The following is a 21217-nucleotide window of genomic DNA, read 5'->3' as shown; positions in this document are numbered from 1 at the left end:
CAGGAAAAAAAACAGCCAAATAGGATTACAAATTGTTGCAAGCTCCCCATCAATCTGAGTGAGTTGTAATGAGGGCATGTGAAGGCAGGCAAACACAGAGAAGTTAAAATAGTTAAAAGTAATGAATAAACAGCTGAAAAAGCTAAAAGTAATGGATAGACAATTGAAATATTTAGTAATGTAATGTAATGGATAAATGGTTGTATGTTGGTTGTATCAAAAAATATTTCAACACAATCCATTTTCATATAATTAATAGCCTTATATAGTATACAATTTATATTACATTCATAAAAACATATTTGAGTGTTGCAGGTGAAAGAGTACTTGAGCTCATCTGAAAGGGGTCTCCAGCAAAGTGGTTCCTACTGTATTTGAGAATGATCTGCAAAAAGATGGTCTTTCAGCATATGAAGGAACACAGTGTGACTCTATGAAATATATTTAGATAAAATCAGTTGCTGAATGTGAGGTCTGTCATCCTTCTTCTCTAGCCCAGTGCAGTACATGCTCGCAACAAGCTCAATTAGTGTGCTTTATCCCGTGGTTAAGATAAAAGTTAGGAAACTTTAATGCTCTGTTAGACTTCTCATATCGACACATTAAAGGCAGTCATGCCTTTTTGTGCCCATAACCTTAGTCCTTGAAAAGCTGCTCTCTTTCCACAGTCAAAGCTAAGAGTGAATGAAAAAATGATGAGGAGTTAATGCTGAGGCAGCAGAAAGGAGAGACAGTCACAGCACTCAGTTGTAACACAGTCTGGCACAACACTAACAAAGGAAATGAGCAAACCACACAGCAAATAACAGACTTTTATTCAACACTCTGGGCCCCACTGCTTACATCTGGGTGCCAACCTCGGTCACTTACAAATAAACGGATTTATGAGAAATATTACGCACAAATTACTACATTTGTCTAGACAGGACATTATTGTAGCTTTACTTACATTGGCATGACCAAGCAGAATTTTCATAAATATGTCTATTGGTATATGTCAAACATTTACAGCTTCCAAATTTGCACTTAGGAGTAAATGGCATGAATCAGCAAATAAACTAAATTTCTCACAGTGTAAAATTATACATTTGAGTGAGACTTCAGATAAACTAAATTATGCTTCCTACTGAGAATACATTTTCAAGAATTTGAGAATGTAATAGTTGTAATTCCACAGTTATATGGCACATTACATTCACCTGGGAAAATATTTCAACATTATTTGAGGTTTTGTTAGTGAGTAATGTTTTCTCTTTGTAGCCTACTAATAAGCATAAGCAATATTCTCATTATTGTGTATCAATATCTGTAACACTTTCAGTCCACAACAATAATTTTACTATATTGCACTGACTGAGACTTCAAGTGGTAATGAGGCAATGCAAGGCACCAAACATCATGAATTCCTTCATTTTCATCATACACCACAAAAGCAGAACTTGATGTCATGATAGATCTTATTCTACAAAATATGCATTGATGCACATAAACAGAAAACACAGACAAACCTTGCTGGATTGCTTTTGTAAAAAACTTTAAAAGCAACTTAATCCCTCATTACAATGGGACCAAGTGTGAAAGAGCAAATTCTGAGTAGCTCACTAATGTATCAATTACAGTACAATACAAAGAATTCAAAAAGACATCTGTAATGAGTATAATCAAGTAGAACACCAGAAAAAAAATGTCTGGCATAAATCATAAATAAAGCGTACTAATTTCATCAGGTTTTGGGGTTTTGGTTTGTTCTGATGCCATAATACATAATAGTAATGTTTTAAAATGTAGTGTGGTCTTAGCATTATGGTTGTCTGGTGCAGACAAAATGGCTCTTGGGGCCATAACCATGGACACAGATATATGCACGCTGAGAATAAAAAACAGGCTAAAGGCTATATTCAAATCTGCAATTTGGTCTTCCTGCATGTTCAAACTACACAGACTTGTGAAGCCAAGTTCATTTCCAAGCAATAGGACCTTGAGCTCGGTCTTGTTTGCACGTTGGAAGCAAGTGGGGGATCATTTTTATCACACCAATGACTGCTACTGGTTGGTTACAGCACCTGCATGAATGGAAGTGAGACCTAGGGGAGCCAACTACTGCATGCATTACACACTCCTGGTGAATTGTGAAGAAGTAATCGGTTGCTTCATATGTATAATACATGGCTCTCCACAGTCTCCCCAGGCCAGCAGTACACAGGGAATACTTCAGATATTTTGAGGTCATAGCAGGAAAAGCACAGGTATAACCCATAATACTAATTATGGCTGCATTCCATTTAGGTTTCCCAGTTCCATGCTCATGATACTGATAAGCTCTGCTGTTCCTGTTATAAGTCAAAATGTGTACTGTGAAAAAAGTCAATTGACCATTCCAGTTTGAGAAGAAAACACCAACAGAAAAGTTAAACATAACATAAATATGTTTTACTGAAATAAGGAGAAAAACAGACTTGTGGTAAAAGTAGTCAGTCTCAAGGCAGCCTAAACCTAGCTCATGATCCCTGTTAAGCAGGTATTATACTTTAGTATGCTACAGTCCACTGGGGTCCGTGTCACAAAACTATCGCCATCAGACTTCAGAAAGTAGTACAAACATAACTACTATCAAGTATATTCAGGCCTTTAGTGGGTGAACAATCCAACACTTGGTGAATCCTGCTTCACATTGAGAGGTGACATCGCTATTAGAGCTGGGCCGCGGTACTGTCACGTGTGACCTCACAAACCTGATCAAAACAGCCGAATATGGAATGTGTCTCCAACCAAATTAAATGTGTATTTTTCAGTGTTTTACATCAGTTCTTTACACAAAGAAGAATATGACACATTTCAGCTTTAGCCCTAACAAATCATATACTACTTGAATTTCTGTTGACTTGAATGGTCACAGTTCACAGGCTCAACAAGTCGTTCTCTACAGCTACTTCAGTCCTTTGAAAGGGGCTCTTCCATTTGCTTTTTCATTAGCTTAATTTTTAGTGTGTAATATTCCTCTTGCAGCTTGAGGACGGCCTCTTGTCTTCTCAGCACAGATATTTCCAAATCCATTCGCTCTTGCAAAGTTGGGCAGTGTACTGAGGGCGGAGAAGTAGAGCAGGGAGTATCTAGTCGTTCTGTAGACGCAGTAAAGCCAGCAGCACGATGAGCACTAAACTGCACTGCCAGTGATTTCGGGACGTTGGTGAAAGTCACTTTCTGTTCTGCTGAAGAAGTAGAAGGATCTGGATATGTAGGGAGATCAAGCTCAGTCAGTGGATGTTTGTTTGAGAATCTTTCATCTATTGTGTGGTCATCTCCATCTTCATCACAGCTGCAAAAACAAGAATTGTTGACAAAAATTTGCATTTTATCCTTAACACATAAAGGGCGGGTTCATCCAAATGACAAAAAAAAATGGCCTCAATGCAACCCTATTACAGATGCATATTTTCAACAAATTACTGCTTTCTAAGCACACAAAAAGAAAAAAATGTACCTGTTTTGGTGAGTTTCCACCAACTCTGAGACTGAAGAGTTTTCTCCATCCTGTTGCAGCATGTCTGAGAGGTTCATCACAGAAATCACTACTTGAGTCACAGTACTGAACTGATCAAGGGACAGGCCTTCTGTGAATTCAAAATCAGGATGTTCATCGATTAATATTAAATACAATACAATAAATTCAATACAGAAATCAACAATGGGGATTTGCTTAATTGCAGCCATCCCCACATATCCACCCTCAAGGCCTTGGCTTATTTAAACAGTCTTAGACTGTAGATTTAATTATATTAATTATAAGGTATAAGGATTTTATTCCTAACAAACTTTTCCTCACCTGTTCCCGCTTGCCTTTTTTGTCGTTTGATCTCCTCCCTTGACTTTGCCAGCAAATTCTCCCACTTTTTGTTACAGTCGGAAACTGTACGCTGAATCTGTGGAAAGGCAGCATTGATGGCTTGGGTTATTTCCTCCCAGGCTTGTCTTTTATCCTGTATTGAAACTCCGGTGCTGCACTTCCCTCGGATTACGCCTTTCCTCTCCTGCATTAACTGAGCAAGGAGAAGACACTCCTGGTCTGTCCAGTTAGGTCTTCGCTTCCTGGTGGACATCCCTTCAATAAGTTGTAGGGGCATTTTTCTGAGATACACACACAGATTGATTATATGATTGATTATCTGTATGTACATTTGTTCCCTATTACATCCCTATGACACACACATACAGTGCAAAAAATTCAACATGACTGGATTTAAACATATTATTTAACATGGTCATCTAACTAAAAGGTAAAGCCTTCCACTTAAGTCTCTTTAAACTTAAGTTGTTATCCTTAAGAGATTTTTGAAATGTTAAGATTTTCTCTACCTGCAACTCAATCAAGGCGAAGAGCAACTCGATACCAGGTCAGACGCTTTAAGGTTGTTAATACTATGAGGTAAAATACACGCTATAGTAAATAATAACTGAGAACCGCTTAAGGTAAAATGTAAGGCTTTCTTCTCCGTCTCAGGGAAAATCCACAGCGTCGCAGGATAATGACGTCCTCACTCGGTGACGTGTCAGGTTGTTTACAGCGGTGACTGCGTCGCAGCTGCACCGACATGGCTGTGGACATAACTTTACTTTTCAAAGCCAGTGTAAAGACAGTCAAAACGAGGAACAAAGCGATAGGAATAGGCTTTGACTCTGCCAAAGATGACATTTTCAAGAGGAGCAGACCCAAGAGTGGCTTCTCTCCGAAGGCGAAAGAAGTGGTGAGTGTTTGCTCAAGCTAACTTTAGCTAACTGGGCTAGCATCGGCACAGACAGACTTTACAATGACAGCTAAAGTGTGGGACTGCTGTGGTGAAGTTTACTGGTCATGCTGTATTGTAGAAGCAGCAGCACGCTTTGATAATGTGTACACAAAGTTAGGTAGTTCTCCGGTTTGCTTTGGGTTGCCAAACTGAAACTCAATGCATGAGTTTATTACAGTGTGTGCTAGCCAGCTGTTCATAGTTAACCAGGCCTCTCTCTTTAGCTGTGTCATAACTTTGTTAAATGCAAAATCAATCCAATGGGACCGGGCAATAGAAATAAAATCCTCTATCACAATTTATATGTTACTTTATATGATGGTATGCTCAGTTTCCCAGAAAATACATTGATGAACTGTTGATGGATAAAATATCCAGGCAACAATGATAAATGTAAATATCTGACTAATCAAGGCACTTTCACCACATTGATGCTAAAATCTAATATTACCATAAAGCTGACATGTTTATTGTTTCCTGCACCCAGAAATATTAAAGGAATAATCATATTGGTGTAAAATGTGTGGCAAAGTGTGCCTTGTGTAGGCCAACAATATAGGATTTTCTCATGTTCAAGAAATATTTTCATATGACCATATGGTATTGGCTACTCTGTAATTTTTCAAACACTCTTTCAAACCAGAAACTATGATTGTATCACGCAGTGAATCAGAGCTTTATGTTTCTCCCTCTGAATTGTGTTATTTATTTGCAGCTCTCAAAAAGGAAATCACTTTTCTTCAAACTGTTTAGTAGTAATGGTAGTGATGTACTAGTTTAGTCTTTTCTGTAAACACAAATGTACATGTTACAGGATGCACTGTCATTCCATGTATTCAAAACAAAGTAGTTTTCCACAGAGCCATTACCTACTCAACGGCGCTAGGCTGGAACGATCTGTCTGCTTTTGACTCTGCGTCTTTCTCCAACTCGCCGTGCAGGGTGCCTACTCTTGTGGCATCAAGGTTGTAAATTGCAGTTAACAAATAGGTTCGATTAAAAATCTTACAGTTGGCATTTCGTTTTTTGCTGTTAATCTATTGTCCTTTTTGGCACATATTTGTACATCTTTGGCACAGGTTTTACTCCTAACTGATCGACAGACCAGAGATTCATGCATTGCACATATTTTGTGTACAGTACTGCTTGTCTGTACCCACTCACAAAGCAGGGAGAGACTGATGTTTCTACATAATTAAAACTAAATTGTCTCTCTCAGACAAAGCAATGTCCTCTTCTGCCCTGCTTTGTTATGCGCCTGCTTGACCATTATATTCCTTTGAAATGTGAGCATATCATGGCCAGCAATTATTATTTTCAAGTAGACATGAATAAATACTGTATGGACTAAACACTGCAAATAACATTACAACAACTTAACCTAAGTTAGTCCACTTCTGAAGATAAATCACTGCAAAAATGTCATCTACTGTACACAAGGAAATAAAGATACTGAAATAACATAGCATTCATAAAATTGCCCCTATTTTTACTTGAACTTTGGTTGGACTACAGGAATTTTCAAATCCTGCCCAGTCTGGGCAGTTCAGAATAAATGACTGCTCTGCTTGAGATCTGGGAAGACAAAGGCTAAGTTGTTTGAAAAAAAAAAATCACAGTGGGCCAACTGGCCAGACTCAGCAGTTTTGAGCCCAGAATATTTTGTGCCAACTGTCAAGTTCAAATGTCACTTCTCCCCCAACACTGACAGGCCTGGATTCTGGGCTTTGAACTGACCCGGAAAATTGCCCAATGTGATCTAGACTTTAGGCTGCCGAAGCAGAAACATTACTTATAAAAGTAGTGGAGAGCCCTCTCCTCACTTCATTTAGATTGAAAGGACATGGCAAGTTTTCTTATAATGTCGTGAACTATTTGAAACAAGCATTCAAACCGAGCTAAATGTTTATCTATAGGTTGTAATTGTGTTGACAGCTTTGGTTTCAGTACGTCTGTTGAAAGACTTAGCTCACTGTGTACTAATCTTGATTTTAAATTGTTGAAAATTTCACATAGCCTTTAATATGTTGTTGGGAAAAAAGTTGTTATGAACCTCTTGTCATGGGAAACTGACCTTAAAAACTTGGCAGGGCAACATTGGCGTTTAATTAGTTCAGGAATTTTGACAAAACAGCTCAAATTTTATTCTTCCATTGAGGCACTTAGACATTGTCAGTGGTTGGCAGTAGGAGATGGATTATTGGCAACTAAAAGGCTTCGCTCCATGTCACGAGTGTTGCTTCTACAGCCAGAAGTCTTTGGCCTGACATGTATACCATGAACACAAACCTCTTCAAAGGCACCTTGAAGAACCACTTTACGTTTCCCTCGGGGAGTCAGGACTTTAAGTTGTACCTGATGTCTCCAACCATCAGTCTGAGGCAAACGTGAGCCCAGTCACAGCAGCTCTGCACAACCAGGGTTTTGTTATGTTCTGTTACATTGATATTAGAAATGGTGGTTTAATAAAAGCAGTGGTGCTGATTCAAAGAAACCCAAACCTATCCTGTGGTGCCTGCCCTCTGCTCTCCTCCCCCCTACCGCTGTCTCCCTCATGCTGCAGATATAATCTCAAACCATCTCGATGAAGCAGCTTGTGTAGAAATTGAAATTGCGAGTTTGGAATGTCCTGACTGCTTACAGTTATGTTGCGGTTTTCACCCACAACTCAACTCTCCATTCTTCTCTGTACAGCCTGACATAGGCAGCATTTTTTGTGCAAGTCCGCTCTTCACATGTATGATTCCATAAACATGCTGCAATAACATTTTCTTTCGGCTCTTGAACAATTTCTTGGGGAAAGCCGATCCTCCCAAGAGCCAGTGATTAAAGGTGGAAGATCAAAACAGAGAAAATATTAAATTAGGTCCTCAGTAACAATGTTGACGGCCGGCACCTAATGCACAACAGATGTGGGTGCCCTTCAAGACATGCATAACTCTCCAAGTTCCCACCGAAGCTTCACAAAAATAGAAGGAAAACATCAAAGTTGACAAATACACAGTGGTCCTATGAGGTTTTTTCCCATTCAAAAAGCAACTCAATGAGAAAGGAAATGCAGCTTCTCTCAAGGCAATTCAAAAAAGGCTTGATTGACTAATAAGAGGGCCAGTGTTTACAGGGTGGGGTTTGGTCAGGGGAATCTTTTACCTCATAGGGGTCGGTTTGGGGCACTGTGATCTCCATTTCACCGCTCACCTCGTCTCTCTCCACAGCATGCTGCCCTTCTCGAGTTTAAATGGAGGAGGTCACTTTAAAATTGGTAAATTGTGTGTAGAAAATAGTGCTTTGCTCCCCACTGTGCTTTTAGTATTGGTATTCCAAAATAGGCTCCTTCTCACAGTGTTTTCTTAGAAACCCTGAAAAGTGTGGCCCTCAGCCAGCACTTAAAAGTATGTTGTGCTGTTAGGGAGGGGGGGTCTCTTCCCTATGATAACTTTCACATTGAAAGAGTATGCTAGTATATTCTCAAAACATTTCGTTTGAAATTTAAGAGTCGGGTTTGCTTGATATTTGTGTTAGTAATGATACATGTCAAAGCCAAAAATGTTTTTTTTAAACATTCACAATTTCATAAAAGTTATGTTTTGGAGAAACTCTGGACTATATCAGCCCAAATAATTTCTTTATCTGATGATCTTCTGCATTTATTAGGTCATGTTGGGCTGATGGTGTACAGCAATGACATTTATGAGTTAATGTCAGCCATTTGGGGAATAAAGTGCACTAGTGTGGAAAACTGCCCTTTTGACTTGAATATTTTGCCAGGCCTCTTCTTAAAATAAAAGTTATTGTCGGTCAAGTAACAAAGTTAAAACATTTATGGTAGAAGCACAAAGCCTAAGTACTGTTGAGCCTTACAGAGAGAGTAAAAAAAACAACAACCATTCATATAGCAAATAAAACAAATCCTGACTTTGCGTTGATAAGATATTGTCTCATGAGACAACATAAAGCTCATTGAAGCCTCTTTATATTGCACATTTTATGGAGGTTTGCAATATATATATTTTTATGTAACATTATTTCTAAAAACATATGGATAAAAGTGGAATAATCTTTCCAACCCCAAGACACTTGAACAAAACGTTTCCTCTTTCATTTCTACACTCATCAAGCTACATTGGCACAAAACATGCTGGCGTACAGCTGTCAAAGCCAAGACTATACTAAGTCAGTGCTTCAGCCATGGGGAAGTGATTTTCAGGGATCACCATGAGATGAACGTGCTGCTAAATGGTCTCTTTACCAGTCGGCCTAATCTCTGCACTGTTTTCCCATGAAAGCCAGGCAAATTGAATTTTGAGGCATCTGCTGTCAGGCCTGAGCGCAGTCTTGATTTTGTTTCACTGCATGCAACAAAATGTTCCTACATGATTCATGAAAATGAAAATAAAAGAGGAAAAAGTAGTGAGATGCAGATTTACAGATGTATGTCAAACTCTAAATCATAAGATGGACACCAGATACTGTACTCTGCAGACCAAATAGTTTAAGCGGAACAAAAGTAATGTTGAGCTCAATAGACTAGGCTCAGTTTAAACATTTAAATGTGTTCCAAAACAAAAGCAGCAGCTGTTGATGCTTTTTGAAGAATGTTGTCAGGCTTTGTCATTAGACAATCTTAGTTATTGTGATTTACAATCGCTGAAATACTACCAATACAGATGACAGCAGGCTGCATACTTAACCCTGACACTCCAAAATACAGAGAGTCTGAACCATGAAACTGCAACAGATGTGTGCTCCTCTACTTAGAGACAGCTCTAAAAGAGACTAGTATTCTTGTTGGTCTAGATTAAGATGTTAGTGCTAGAACACATGAGGTATTAATTATGTATAGTCATTTCTCATTGATATTTAATACAGCAATTCAAACTAAAGCAGATAATGTTGTTTACTGTAACAGTAAACACATTGTTTACTTTTCAGCTGTGGTCACCATTCCTCTACAATACATTAAATTCATTGTTAAAGGCAAAGGTCCAGAGAAAAAGGCCGTTACTCTGGTGCTTGTTTGTTTGTTCAAGCCTGAGTATTAGCTACAGTATTGTTAGAATTTTTCATCCACACAGCTGAAATGTCTGTTTCCAGGCATACCCACTTTGCTCATAGTTACTTTTGTCGTTCTTCAAATTAAATTACTTTATTCAAATCAAAACTGTATTAGATGCTTATCGGACATTTTTTCTATATGCACAGTTCCTCTGGTTTTTGTCTTTACAGCAATTGTCTGACCTCGACCAAATGTGAAATTTGGAAACAAGAGCGAGAGTGTTTTTCTCTACCCACACAAATTTAGCCACACCACCTATGACATAGAGAAGGAAAGCTGCTGTATAAGCATGTTTATTACATGATAGAAGATTACAAGGGTTGTCACCCATCCTGTTTTTTTCTTTAAATGTGTTAGTTCATAAGTCTTGGCAAATGTATTTTATTATTTATTTATTTTTATTAAAGCTACTAACATCCTATATCTAGCATTAGTTGTTTTGCGCATTTTCAGGAATTGTATTTGATTTATCTGCTAGAGATAGAGGAGAGAGTTACAGTTTTCCAGGTTTGCCATTTTCCATGTTGACTACAATATCCATATTTATTAATTTGCATCTTTAAAGCATGTAATAATTTTTCTTCTTTGTTTAATGTGTTCAAAGTAGGTAAAACAAAGATGAAACAGTTGACCTGAGGCAATCTATTCACTTCCATGAACACACAGTTCACATTACTTGACAGAAATAAATCAAAAAGAAGGCACTTCGCCAGTGTAAATACAAAGTGTGTGCAAAGTCTTCAGGGCAAGTTAGTTATTGTATGTTATAATAGTAAGTACTATCTAGATGTGAACACTGAGTGAGAAGAAGGGAGGGGAACTGTTGATTTACCTGACTAACAGACAGATAATTTGACACGTTCTGATTGTTCAAACATTTGTTGCAGGAATCACAAACTACTATCGCAGTGTTACATAATCACGCTCCTTAAAGGATCGCAATACATTCTGTACAATATATCAGATCTTGTGTGACGTGTGTCACTTGATGTCACCGCTGCCTGTTTTTATTCTTTGATTTTGTACACTCTAGTGTCCACGTTTTGTGAGCTAAACGTGACAGTCCCAGCCAATACATCTGTTTCTTGTGAAATTGATTGTTAAAATGTGATTTAATAGCCTAAAAACGCAGCTGTGTAGTTTCCATCGAATTTTGTCCAAAACAGAACACAAGACCTGTCTCAACGGTGATGTCACCTACACGGTCGGCCTCAGTCGGATCTCTGATTCGTGACTGACAAAGATGCTTCGTAAACACTTTCAATTTGTTGTAAAAGGGAAAAGATATAGAGATGTGACTCAGCGTTGCAGCACAGTGGCAGCTTTGTAGATTTTAAAACATACAACGTCGCCACTGATGTGCCTCAGTATTTGTTTTATGTATCCATGTAGGATCTGACCTGCATGATCAACAAACGGCAAGACTGTATACAAATGTCGCTTACTGCAGCTTTGAATCTAAATGAAACACGTAGATATAACTTTAGCACATTTCAAAAAAGGTCAAAGACCCTGTTCATAAATAATCTGAAAAGTTTTCTTTGGTGGAACCTTTTGTTTGTTTATAGAGCTGACTAAAGCACTTTAGCTGTAAATAGACATAAGAAGACAAAACTGAACCCATTAGAGAGTCAGACATAAACATGATAATAAAATCAACATGCGGCAGAGTCTTCTCCACTGAAGCATCCTCTCTGTATCAGGCCCACATACACAACATAGCGTGGCGTCAGTATGGATAGCCTTCGGTCAGGACACACAGGGACTTAAACCAAAGCGGGGCAGTCATCATCAAATTCTGTCAGTTACCTGCATTTAACAAAACAAAGAGCCATCCAAGCTCTTTAGAAATCTGCTAGCTAAGCCTTTTCTCTTTTCTTCCTCATAATAATCCCCCCTGATGGTTTGTTTGGGCTCAATTGGGGCTGGAGGGAAGCAAGGGGGAAGGAGAAAGTGAGGAGGTAAAGTGGGGGTCTTTGATGATGACGAGATTAGATGTAGCCCGGCAGACTGTCTCCTTCTGCCTTCGCTGTGAGCTCTGCCTGACACACACCTATGGCGGTTGCATGTATACACGCACACATGCTCACATATAGCTGCATACACACACACACACATACGGTGAGCCACATGCACATGGCCACCCCCTTCCTCATTGTTGAGGAATTACTTGCTCTTTGGGGTCTTAAGTTACAAGAGCAATTGATCCCTCTGACCCCCTACAAACCCTTGAGGTTGTGCTGGGAATCTGAGCTCCAATGTATACACACAGGAGACAGCTCAACCCCCAGAGCAGCAGTCTTGACACTCCCCGGCACCCCCACAACACACACACACACACACACACACACACACCCTCCCACTCGTTCCTTGTCCGACTCAGCATGTTCCAATGCTGTGGATTTAGCACTGCCTGCTGGTCAAAGATGTGCAGTGCCATGGACAGAGGTCTGCAGGCAAATATAGTTAGCACATAAATAAAAGGCTGAAGCCAAGTGCTAATTACAAGCATGAAATATAATTTATAGTTAAAGATAAATTAGTCATGCCATGTAAGAGGTTATATTTTCCACTTTGTGGCAGGCCAAGGATAGTCTTGAAAACTGAGAATTACGGAAATTCAAAAGTGTGCTTCCACAGTGGTTTTTGTGGCTGTAAATAAATATTTTACCACCAGAGCTGGTTTTACTTGAGATAGAGGAGTTGAAGGCTTAATAAGATCACATTATGACAATTGCCTCATCGTGCTTCATCTTTAGGACTCAAAGGTCTGGACAAATTTGGCCTCCTTTTAAAAAATACAGATAGATATATTGACAGGAGTTTACAAGATGACATTAGGGCAGTATTGAGCAGTTGTTTTCATTATCCATTGATCAGTTGATTATAGAATGTCAGAAAATAACAAAAAACGCCCAGAGCCCATGTCATAAAACATCTTGTTTTCTCAGATGAATAATAATAACAAAAATATTTAATTCACAATCACAGAAGATTGAAAAAATATTCACATTTGAGTGGAGCCAGTGATGGTGATGGCAAGTTATTTTTGTTTAAACAATGACTTATTTAAAATAGTTGCAGATGATTTTTTGTTTGATTGACTTATTGATTAATCAAGTAATTGTTTCAGCTCTAGGCCACATTAAATACTTCACAATAGACAGTGTTTCTTATAGGAGGTGAGATATAACACTCCTAGATGAACCACCAATCAAAATGATCACAAAAGACTATGAATGAAGAAAAACATTTGTTATTTGTCTCTACTGTAAGATACATATTGAGTTGGTTGAATCCATGATTTAATTGCTGAAGAAAACATTATTGTCAACTTGTTAAAAAATAAGATCCTTTCCAACCAACAGGATCACCCAGGACATTTTAAAAAGCAGCTTATTCAGTGGAGGGTTTATGGCTGCACTTTTGGAAAATCCTACCAATCTCGCAGGAGCTCGCTTCAAAGTTTCCTCATTCACTGCGACACTACAACACAGACGGAGTTTTAATACACTTTGAACCATGAGAAAGGTTGTCTTCTCCCCTGAACCCCCTCAAAGCTCAACTGCTCTGAACAACAATTAACTCTTGACCTCAAATAATTGTATTATTACAAGGGTCGGCTTGCTTTAACAGCCCTTGCCCGAGTTAGCGCCCCACAGCAGTGTCATACGTCACTGAATTACCTTCTAAACCAAAGACTGAGTTCTAGCTTTCTAACAAATTGCTCACCTCTGTTGATCTTGACACCTTCTTTCAGCATTGAAAAACTTGTCATTTTTCAAATGTCAGCTCAAATAAAACACTGCTTCAAGTCACCGTTAGGCTAGGAATGAATGTTTAGAGACGTTATTAGACGACTGGTGCCAGGTTACCCCTCACAGCCAAGGCAATTTGATAATTGAGGTTGTTAGAGTGAAAAAGCCGAAGGCCGAAGACAGCGTCGTTATGCTATCAAAATAATCTCCCACGCTCTGGGGTCGCTGTCACAGTCAAACTCATTGTGTCATTTTTCAATCCTTAGCTTGTCTGAGTTCTGTCTTCTTCTGGATCATACAGAGCCTGCTGTGTGCGTATTCACACCCACTTGTACCCTGCCAGCAGAGCTCTGTGGACAGGGAAGCAATTTGGTCTTTTTTAATATTTGACCGAATTACAGGAGCAAATATTGGATTGAACCAAGTTTCCTCTGGTTTCCCTGTGCACACACACACACACTTGGACATTTTCTCAGTGATAAATAGTAACAGATCATGAATTTAAAGCTTATTAGAGATGGCTCTGTCAGTGCTCTGTATGCAGCCGCTCATGGTTTTATTTATGAGAGCTGTTTGACGAGGAAATTGCAGGTTTGATTTTTGTATGTCCCAGACTTGATGAATTGTCAAAAGCAAATATTGAGAATTCACAGAGTTACACGGACATTGGTCGCCTGTCACATCCAATAAACACAAAATTATACATTTACTCTGGCTCTGTCTAAATGTAGTTGGGAGAAAATAGTTTCCTGGTACACGTCTAAAAACTTCTTTCTTAAGCATACACATTTGATGGAGCAACCGAGGCACAGCATTTAAACAGACTCATTGACATGATGGTAATGCAGTCAAGTAATGCTTCTTCTCACTTTATTTTGACAGATCACAAACATCACCAAGCTCAAAGACTTTCTGCTACAACACAGGAAAGATTATGTGAGCGCCGGAAGGTAAGCCTCTGCAAACGGTCACAGTAATCCACCACAATCGACAACAGCAGCGGTAAAAACCCCTCAAGGTTGCAGAGGGAGGCCGGAGAAGAGACAAACACTTTGATTTTGACAAAATTCAGAGAAGGTCAGGAGTCAGGGCTACTTGAAGGTACTGTCAGTTATGTCTCTAGTGTGTATGTGTGTGTGCTGCAGGGGCTGTCTGCTGGCACAAGGTCAGCAGCGAGTAGGGTGGTCTGTAGCGGCAGTCTCCAGTCTAATTGTCTGGAATAATTGAGCTGCAACCAAGTGAAGAACAAATCACGCCCTGGGACTAATCCAGGCCTTCCTCCCCTCAAGGCTCCCTCTGTGTTTTGTAGGTGTGGGTGTGTGGAGTTGCCAGTGTTTTGTTAGGTTTGTTGATAAAGCCTCAACAGAGCGCATTAACTAAACATTAGAGATGTCAGTGGGTGGAGCGCAGCAGTATTTAGTGGTGGGAAAATCCATCGAGAAGCATGGAGCAGAATCAGTGGTATGTGTGCAAGTCTCGTCATTAGCCGTTCCTGTCTTCCAATTTACTTATCAACTTCCTTTTTCCTCCACAGACAGAATAATTATACACTATGGATTATACAGAGTTTACTTCCAAATGCTTACAGAATAGGTTTAGCTAGTAATCATTTCAGACCAAGTATTACTACGGTTAAAGTAAAATCCCGATTGATGGTGCTCTTGAATTAAATAGAATATGTTACGGTGATATCTAAAGTATCTCCTAGCAGTTCACTAGCTTTACACACTGTGTACGCTGTATACAGCCCTGGCTCTGTAAATGGGAGACAAAGTAACTTGTTATTCCAGCTATTCCAGCCAGGATTTGTGTGTCAATAATAATAAGGTAATATTAAATGACTTGACCCATGGAAAAGCCTTCATTCATTGATGTATTTATACAGTTTAAAGTTACAGGGACAGTGCACATTAATGGACATTCTGTAAATGTGGCAGTTTTGCCACTCTGGCTAATTTTTAACCGCAGTCCCTGGGCAGGTCAGCTTACTGTCTAGTTTGTCTGGAGCTGGTGTGCTAGCTCTGGGAAACATTTCATCCTCTCTGCATGTCAGCTTCACAGCAGCAACATTAGCAACATTTAACATTACATTACAGTGTTACAACCTTCTGGGTTGTTGTTCACATGAAATCATTTGTCATGGTATTGGATTTCTCCAGAAACGTTTACGCCACCTTTTAATTATCTAAGTAGTTGTTGACTAACCATTTTAAAATCCAATCTAACCAGTCCAAATCCACCTTTACAGCAGAATAGAATCATCACCATCTCTTCATGTTCTTAGCTACAGAGAGTCACTGTGTCTCTTGTCCACCAGAGGGAGACAATCTCAGATCTGACAGCAAGAAAGTCCTTCAGTATGTTTCAGTCACAATAATGGAGTTTGCATGTTTTCCTCATGTTTGTAAAGTTTTCCTTTCAATTTCCTCTTCATGTACTAAAACCTGAACACAGGAATTGGAAACTCTAACTCACCCATTTGTCGAACTTTAATGGTCTAAAGACATTAGGGGTTTCCCTGCCATCATAGTGTTTAAGTGTTTAAAATCACTGTGATTGTTCTTGTGTGTTTTACAGTCTCATCTCGTCAGATCTTACCCGTATGACGGACAATGAACGAGACCAGATTGACCAGGATGCTCAGATCTTCATGAGGACTTGTTCTGAGGCCATCAAGCAGCTACGCAATGAAGGTGTGTGCTTATTTTACTGTGCAGCTCATTAACTACTCTATAAATAACATTGTAAATGTAAAATATGCTTTCAGGTGGTGCTAGTTTCGTCTTGCATTGTGCAGCATACATTAAAGATACAACTCAGATTAAACTGGCCTCTGAAGTTTATTTACTTTTAAATCAACCTGGGAGCTGAGAGGAAATTGGATTTGTCTGTACTTTTTTCTTTTTTTTTTGTTTGTTTTTAATAAGTGAATGTGTTATTGTCGTCATGATAGCGGAGAAGCAGGTGACATCAGCCCAGATAAAGGAGCATAGAGGGGCCGTGCTGGACCTCATTGAAATGTATCTGAGAGGTAAGTTCATGGAACTCATTACAATTCAGACAGCACACGTCTTATAGCTTGTCTTCTATGGACTGTTGTGTATGCATCCATTTGTTTATCTTTAGGACATTTCATGGCTCAGGGAGTAGTGGGTATGAGCCCCGAAGGCTGTTTGCATTGGAAAACAACATGAGGACCGCATGGTAACGTCATGTGAATGTTGATTGTTTTTCAGGAGTATGCAAGCTGTACTCTGAGCAGAGAGCAATCCGGGTCAAGAGAATGGTGGACAAGAAGAGGCTGTGAGTATTTGCAAAAATGTGCTTCCATGAGGAGGACTTTTTAGGACTGTTGCAACTTTAAAAGTTTGCTCCTGTTTCACATGACGCTTTGCTCTGTGGTTTCAGGTCAAGACTGGCCCCAGAGCACCACAGTAAGGTTGAGAAAACGCCAGAAGTGGAGCCCACGGAGGAGAAGACTGTCAAGGAGGAAAGTACTGGTAAGTGAGTCCCCTGAGACACTGGACTCTATTTCTGTGGCAGTACACAAAGAGGTACAAGATATTCTGCTACATGTTCGTGTTTCTGACCATGATTTGTTCTTTGCTGGTTTGGCATTATTGTGTATTTAGTTATTTCTGTCCCTTGTAAAGTGCACTTTTCCTCGCATTCTGTGCAGGGCAAGAAAATGTGGAACTAATGATAGAAATTCACCGTAACTATGTCAACGGACAGAGGTTTATAGTCCCAAGATATAGAACAAAGTGGTATAAAATTGGCCTTGTAGTAGCAGTTTTTTTACCTGCACTTTTACCTTGTCTATTCTGGTGACTGTCTATTTTAATGGTTTGTTTTTGTTATTTCTCATTTTTAGAGCCTGGAGCACTTTTTCAAGTTGTGTCATGTTTGTCAATTGTTTGAGTTGTGAGGAATTCATTGTCTTTTACTGCAAACTAAATTTACCTATTGGTACTATTAAGTACCCTGAACCTGAATCTAAATACAAAAGAAAAAGCTCAGGTTAAACCAGTAGATACATTTGATTGAAGCCTATCATATTCTGCATTACAGATGAATGGGTGATTATTACCTCTACATTATCTGTCTTTACATTGTATAAAAGTATACAATGTAACATATTATATACATTATTTACATTTCCACAGCCATCTGAAGTTAGCAGGCCGGTCTTTGTGTTTCATCTGCAGCCTCTAATTTGAAAAGTGCCATGACACAGCGCAGCACCATTATGCCTGACGACGGTGCTTTGATGAAGTCACAACCATTACCTTGTAATTCTGCAGGTTTATGTAGTCGGGAATCATTAACATGTAGGGATGCACCGCACAGTTCACATGGACAAATCTTTGGATGCGATATCTTAAGATAAAAGTTCCCAGTCCTCTCTACATCACTCAACGTTCTCAGGGCCATCGTCAACTTCATTCCAGCTTTAATGGCAACAGCAGCATTACATTTTTAATTTTAAAATGGATTTTTAATGGCATTATAATGTGTTATAGCGTAATTATGGTAATAACAGTGTTAGTTAGGTTTGATAGTAGTCAGTCAAAAAGCAATTAGTCTCATTGTTATTATCATGTTAACAGGATTATTATGTGAATCATGAAAACTGCTTAAAGACACTACTTCCTCAACCTTATTATCACTTTAGAGAAACAAACTGAAGGCATCAAAATTATTTTAGTTTTAATTGACTAATTTTCAGTTAAAAAATGCACATAATTGCTATTAAATTGCTGTCACTGTGTTGCATTATAAAATATATGTCATTCTGAAAACATGATACCTGGACCTTTTTAAGTATCTCTATAAACAGTCAATAAAGAGGCTGATCATTTGTGTTTGGCAGCACAATGTTTGTACTCTATATTGTCACCTTGCCACCGAACCTCTCAGACAACAATAATATTTCTGTTCCCCCTCTTCACTCTCCTCTCCTATTAATGAGCCATTTTCATCAAGCTCCACTGAGAGTGCACAGCCAAGGTGTAATGTCTCATGATAAGGATTAATTACTGCACTCCTACAATTTGTATTACAGTCAGTCCAATGTGCTGAAATGTGAAGTGACTACAAGGCACTAAATAATCATCTAAATAAATTAATCTAAATAATCACACAGGGTTATATTTTTCCCTCCAAAGACAGAATTAGGAACTAATCGAAATTTAGATGGACAGAGGGAATGATGGAGTGAGTGTTCGGAGTTTTTGTTGACACGTGAAGTTGTCTGTTTTCTGTCTGTAGAAAAGAGTGTGTCAGAGGTCCTGGACAACCCTGTCAACCTGTGGGAGGAGGGCCGAGTGGAGGATGAGCTCTCTCCGGAGGAGATCCAGATGGTGTGGCACCTCAGACATATTCAGTATTTATGTCATACAGTATATGTAGATTTGTATGATACATTGAGTGTGTCTCATGAGGATTAAGAAGTCTAAATGCACAGGGATTCAGTAAAGAACACATTCAATGATTTACTGAGGAGGTTCAAATAACAGACTAATTTAGACTTTTATTTGTCATTACAAATATAACTTGCAGTCTGTCAAGTCACAAAAGTACACAGTTATGTTAATTTAGCTAATTTGGCTAGATAGTTTACGTAATACAGCATATCCTAACTTGTAGTTACTCTACAGTCTACAATCTACATAGGCATTATTGATGAATATGTTTTATTTTTGTGGGCTTTCTGTCTAGTTTGAGCAGGAGAACCAGAGGTTGGTGAGTGAGATGAACAGCCTGGTCGATGAAGTGAGGTGAGTCCCACTCAGCACAGACATTACTTCCCCCTTTTTTTCCTTTTTATCTGTTCTGGACAGCATGGCTATTACCAGAGGGTGTGTTACACAATGTCATTTCCCCTCCCACTAAATTACATCGCCCCACTAATTGAAATGCCAGGTGAGCAAGACAACAATTATGTGAAATACCAGATGTCGATCCAGACAGGATTAAAATGACCCAAAGGACATAGGTGTTTGCAGATGAGATTATAACTGTGGTAGCCAGAGAAAATCACTGATTCGTTTGTTCCAGATGGAACTAAATAGTCCTGAGGTGAAAATTACTAAACACCAGACCTGTCCCTGTAATCCTAATTTCATCTGGAAAGGCTTAAATATGCTAGCCACCCAATTTTTATTCGATATTTCACGTGCTCCTTTTGTGTGTGGCAGGCAAATCGAGGGGAAGGTGGTGGAGATCTCTCGACTGCAGGAGATCTTTGCTGAGAAAGTCCTGCAACAAGTGAGTTCTTTCCATTCCAGTCACTTAAACACACAGTATTTTAAAGACAAGGTGTACCTTAACTCATTTTCCACCTCACTTTCTTTGACAGGAAACAGAGATAGACAGTATTCATCAGCTGGTCGTGGGTGCTACAGAGAATGTCAAAGAAGGCAATGAGGATATACGAGAGGTAACATTCACTAAATGAAAACAACCATTCCTTTTAGTCCACATGTGCTATTCATTTTTTATTTTATGTTTTCCTTTGGTTGATAAATCTGAGCAGTAAAATTTAATTTTGTTTACTTCTATCATAAGGCAATCAAAAACAACGCCGGCTTCCGGGTATGGATCCTGTTCTTCCTGGTCATGTGCTCTTTCTCTCTCCTCTTCCTGGACTGGTATGACAGCTAACACAGCTGGTCAGCATGGACTCTTTACAACAGGAAACAGTCTAGCTCCGGCACATTTTGGTTATCTCGATAAGAAGCGATGACAACACTGAGACTGAATGTACAGTTTACCACGCTGGACCTGGTGTACAAAGCAACAGCGTGTTCTTCATGAAGATTCTGTGTTCAAGTGAAGATGGCAGATTGTTTTTCCCTAATGCTATCTAGTTTCAGTCTTTAAAAGCACTTCTGTGGAGGAGAACTTTGTATGGAGCACTGTGTGTGTGTGTGTGTGTGTGTGTCTGTGTCTGTGTGTGTGTGGTTGGACAGTTGGTCTTTGTCTGCCACTAAAAGCAGTGATAATGGTTTGATTGGCTACTACTCTTGTTCTGACTGACTGAAAAAAACATTGATTCCTGTTGATGCTTTTTGGAACAGACTAAAGGATACTGTGCAGACTGACATTACATTGACTTTGCTGTCTCATGTACATTATTTATATACATTATAAACTTGTGTCCCTCAGTGACATATACATTATACTTCACTGTCAAATGTAAGGAATGTTTTCATTTCCAGGCAATTATGAGAAGCAGAACAATTAATTTGATGTCTATCACAGCGTAACTGTACTGACACACCACTCACATTCTAGTAAAACTAAGCAATTCTCTTAATTAAATTCTGTATCATCTTTCTTTACTTCAGGGTATAACACTTAATGAATTTCATATTTATGTCAAGCTTTCAGATAACATCAAGGGCAAGGGCCTGTCTTGGCTCATGTCAGCGAAAGAAAGGAAGCTGTCGACAGGAGATTTGATTTACACAGCCTCCTGATATTTCAGCTAATCTGTTTATTAGGATTAACCTATATTCTGGGTAAAGCATTACAGGGATTAGACATTTTTCTTTGATCTTAACTCAAGGGAACTGGAGCTGTTAACTGTATTTATTTTCTGCACTGAGGGAGTT

The 21217-nt window shown here is 39.0% G+C and overlaps 1 protein-coding gene and 1 long non-coding RNA gene across 3 annotated transcripts; one reads left to right on the top strand and one right to left on the bottom strand.

Annotated features, from left to right (window-relative positions):
- Positions 1-798: 798 nt before the first annotated feature.
- On the bottom strand, positions 799-4507 carry LOC127372092 (uncharacterized). The gene is made up of 4 exons (XR_007886537.1): positions 4354-4507; positions 3824-4125; positions 3482-3611; positions 799-3316 (listed from the first exon to the last, which is right to left on the bottom strand). It is a non-coding gene; the product is annotated as an uncharacterized LOC127372092 (long non-coding RNA).
- Positions 4508-4541: 34 nt separating this feature from the next.
- Positions 4542-20924, top strand: stx18 (syntaxin 18). Of its 2 annotated transcripts, XM_051415455.1 has the most exons (11): positions 4542-4742; positions 14481-14548; positions 16176-16291; positions 16552-16629; positions 16835-16901; positions 17007-17098; positions 18870-18961; positions 19320-19378; positions 19799-19868; positions 19960-20040; positions 20169-20924. In XM_051415455.1, exons 1-11 carry the CDS (start codon positions 4590-4592, stop codon positions 20262-20264), a joined length of 972 nt encoding a protein of 323 aa, XP_051271415.1. In that variant the 5' UTR covers positions 4542-4589; the 3' UTR covers positions 20265-20924. The 2 variants fall into 2 exon arrangements, with proteins under 2 accessions (XP_051271415.1, XP_051271416.1); XM_051415456.1 differs by lacking the exon at positions 14481-14548 and having other exon boundaries at positions 4552-4742.
- The last annotated feature ends 293 nt before the right edge of the window (positions 20925-21217 follow it).

This window comes from Dicentrarchus labrax, unplaced genomic scaffold (assembly GCF_905237075.1).
Source record: "Dicentrarchus labrax unplaced genomic scaffold, dlabrax2021, whole genome shotgun sequence".
Classification (NCBI taxonomy): domain Eukaryota; kingdom Metazoa; phylum Chordata; class Actinopteri; family Moronidae; genus Dicentrarchus; species Dicentrarchus labrax.
The sequence above is the reverse complement of the archived record's forward strand: the minus strand, read 5'-3'. Positions and strand labels throughout refer to the sequence as shown.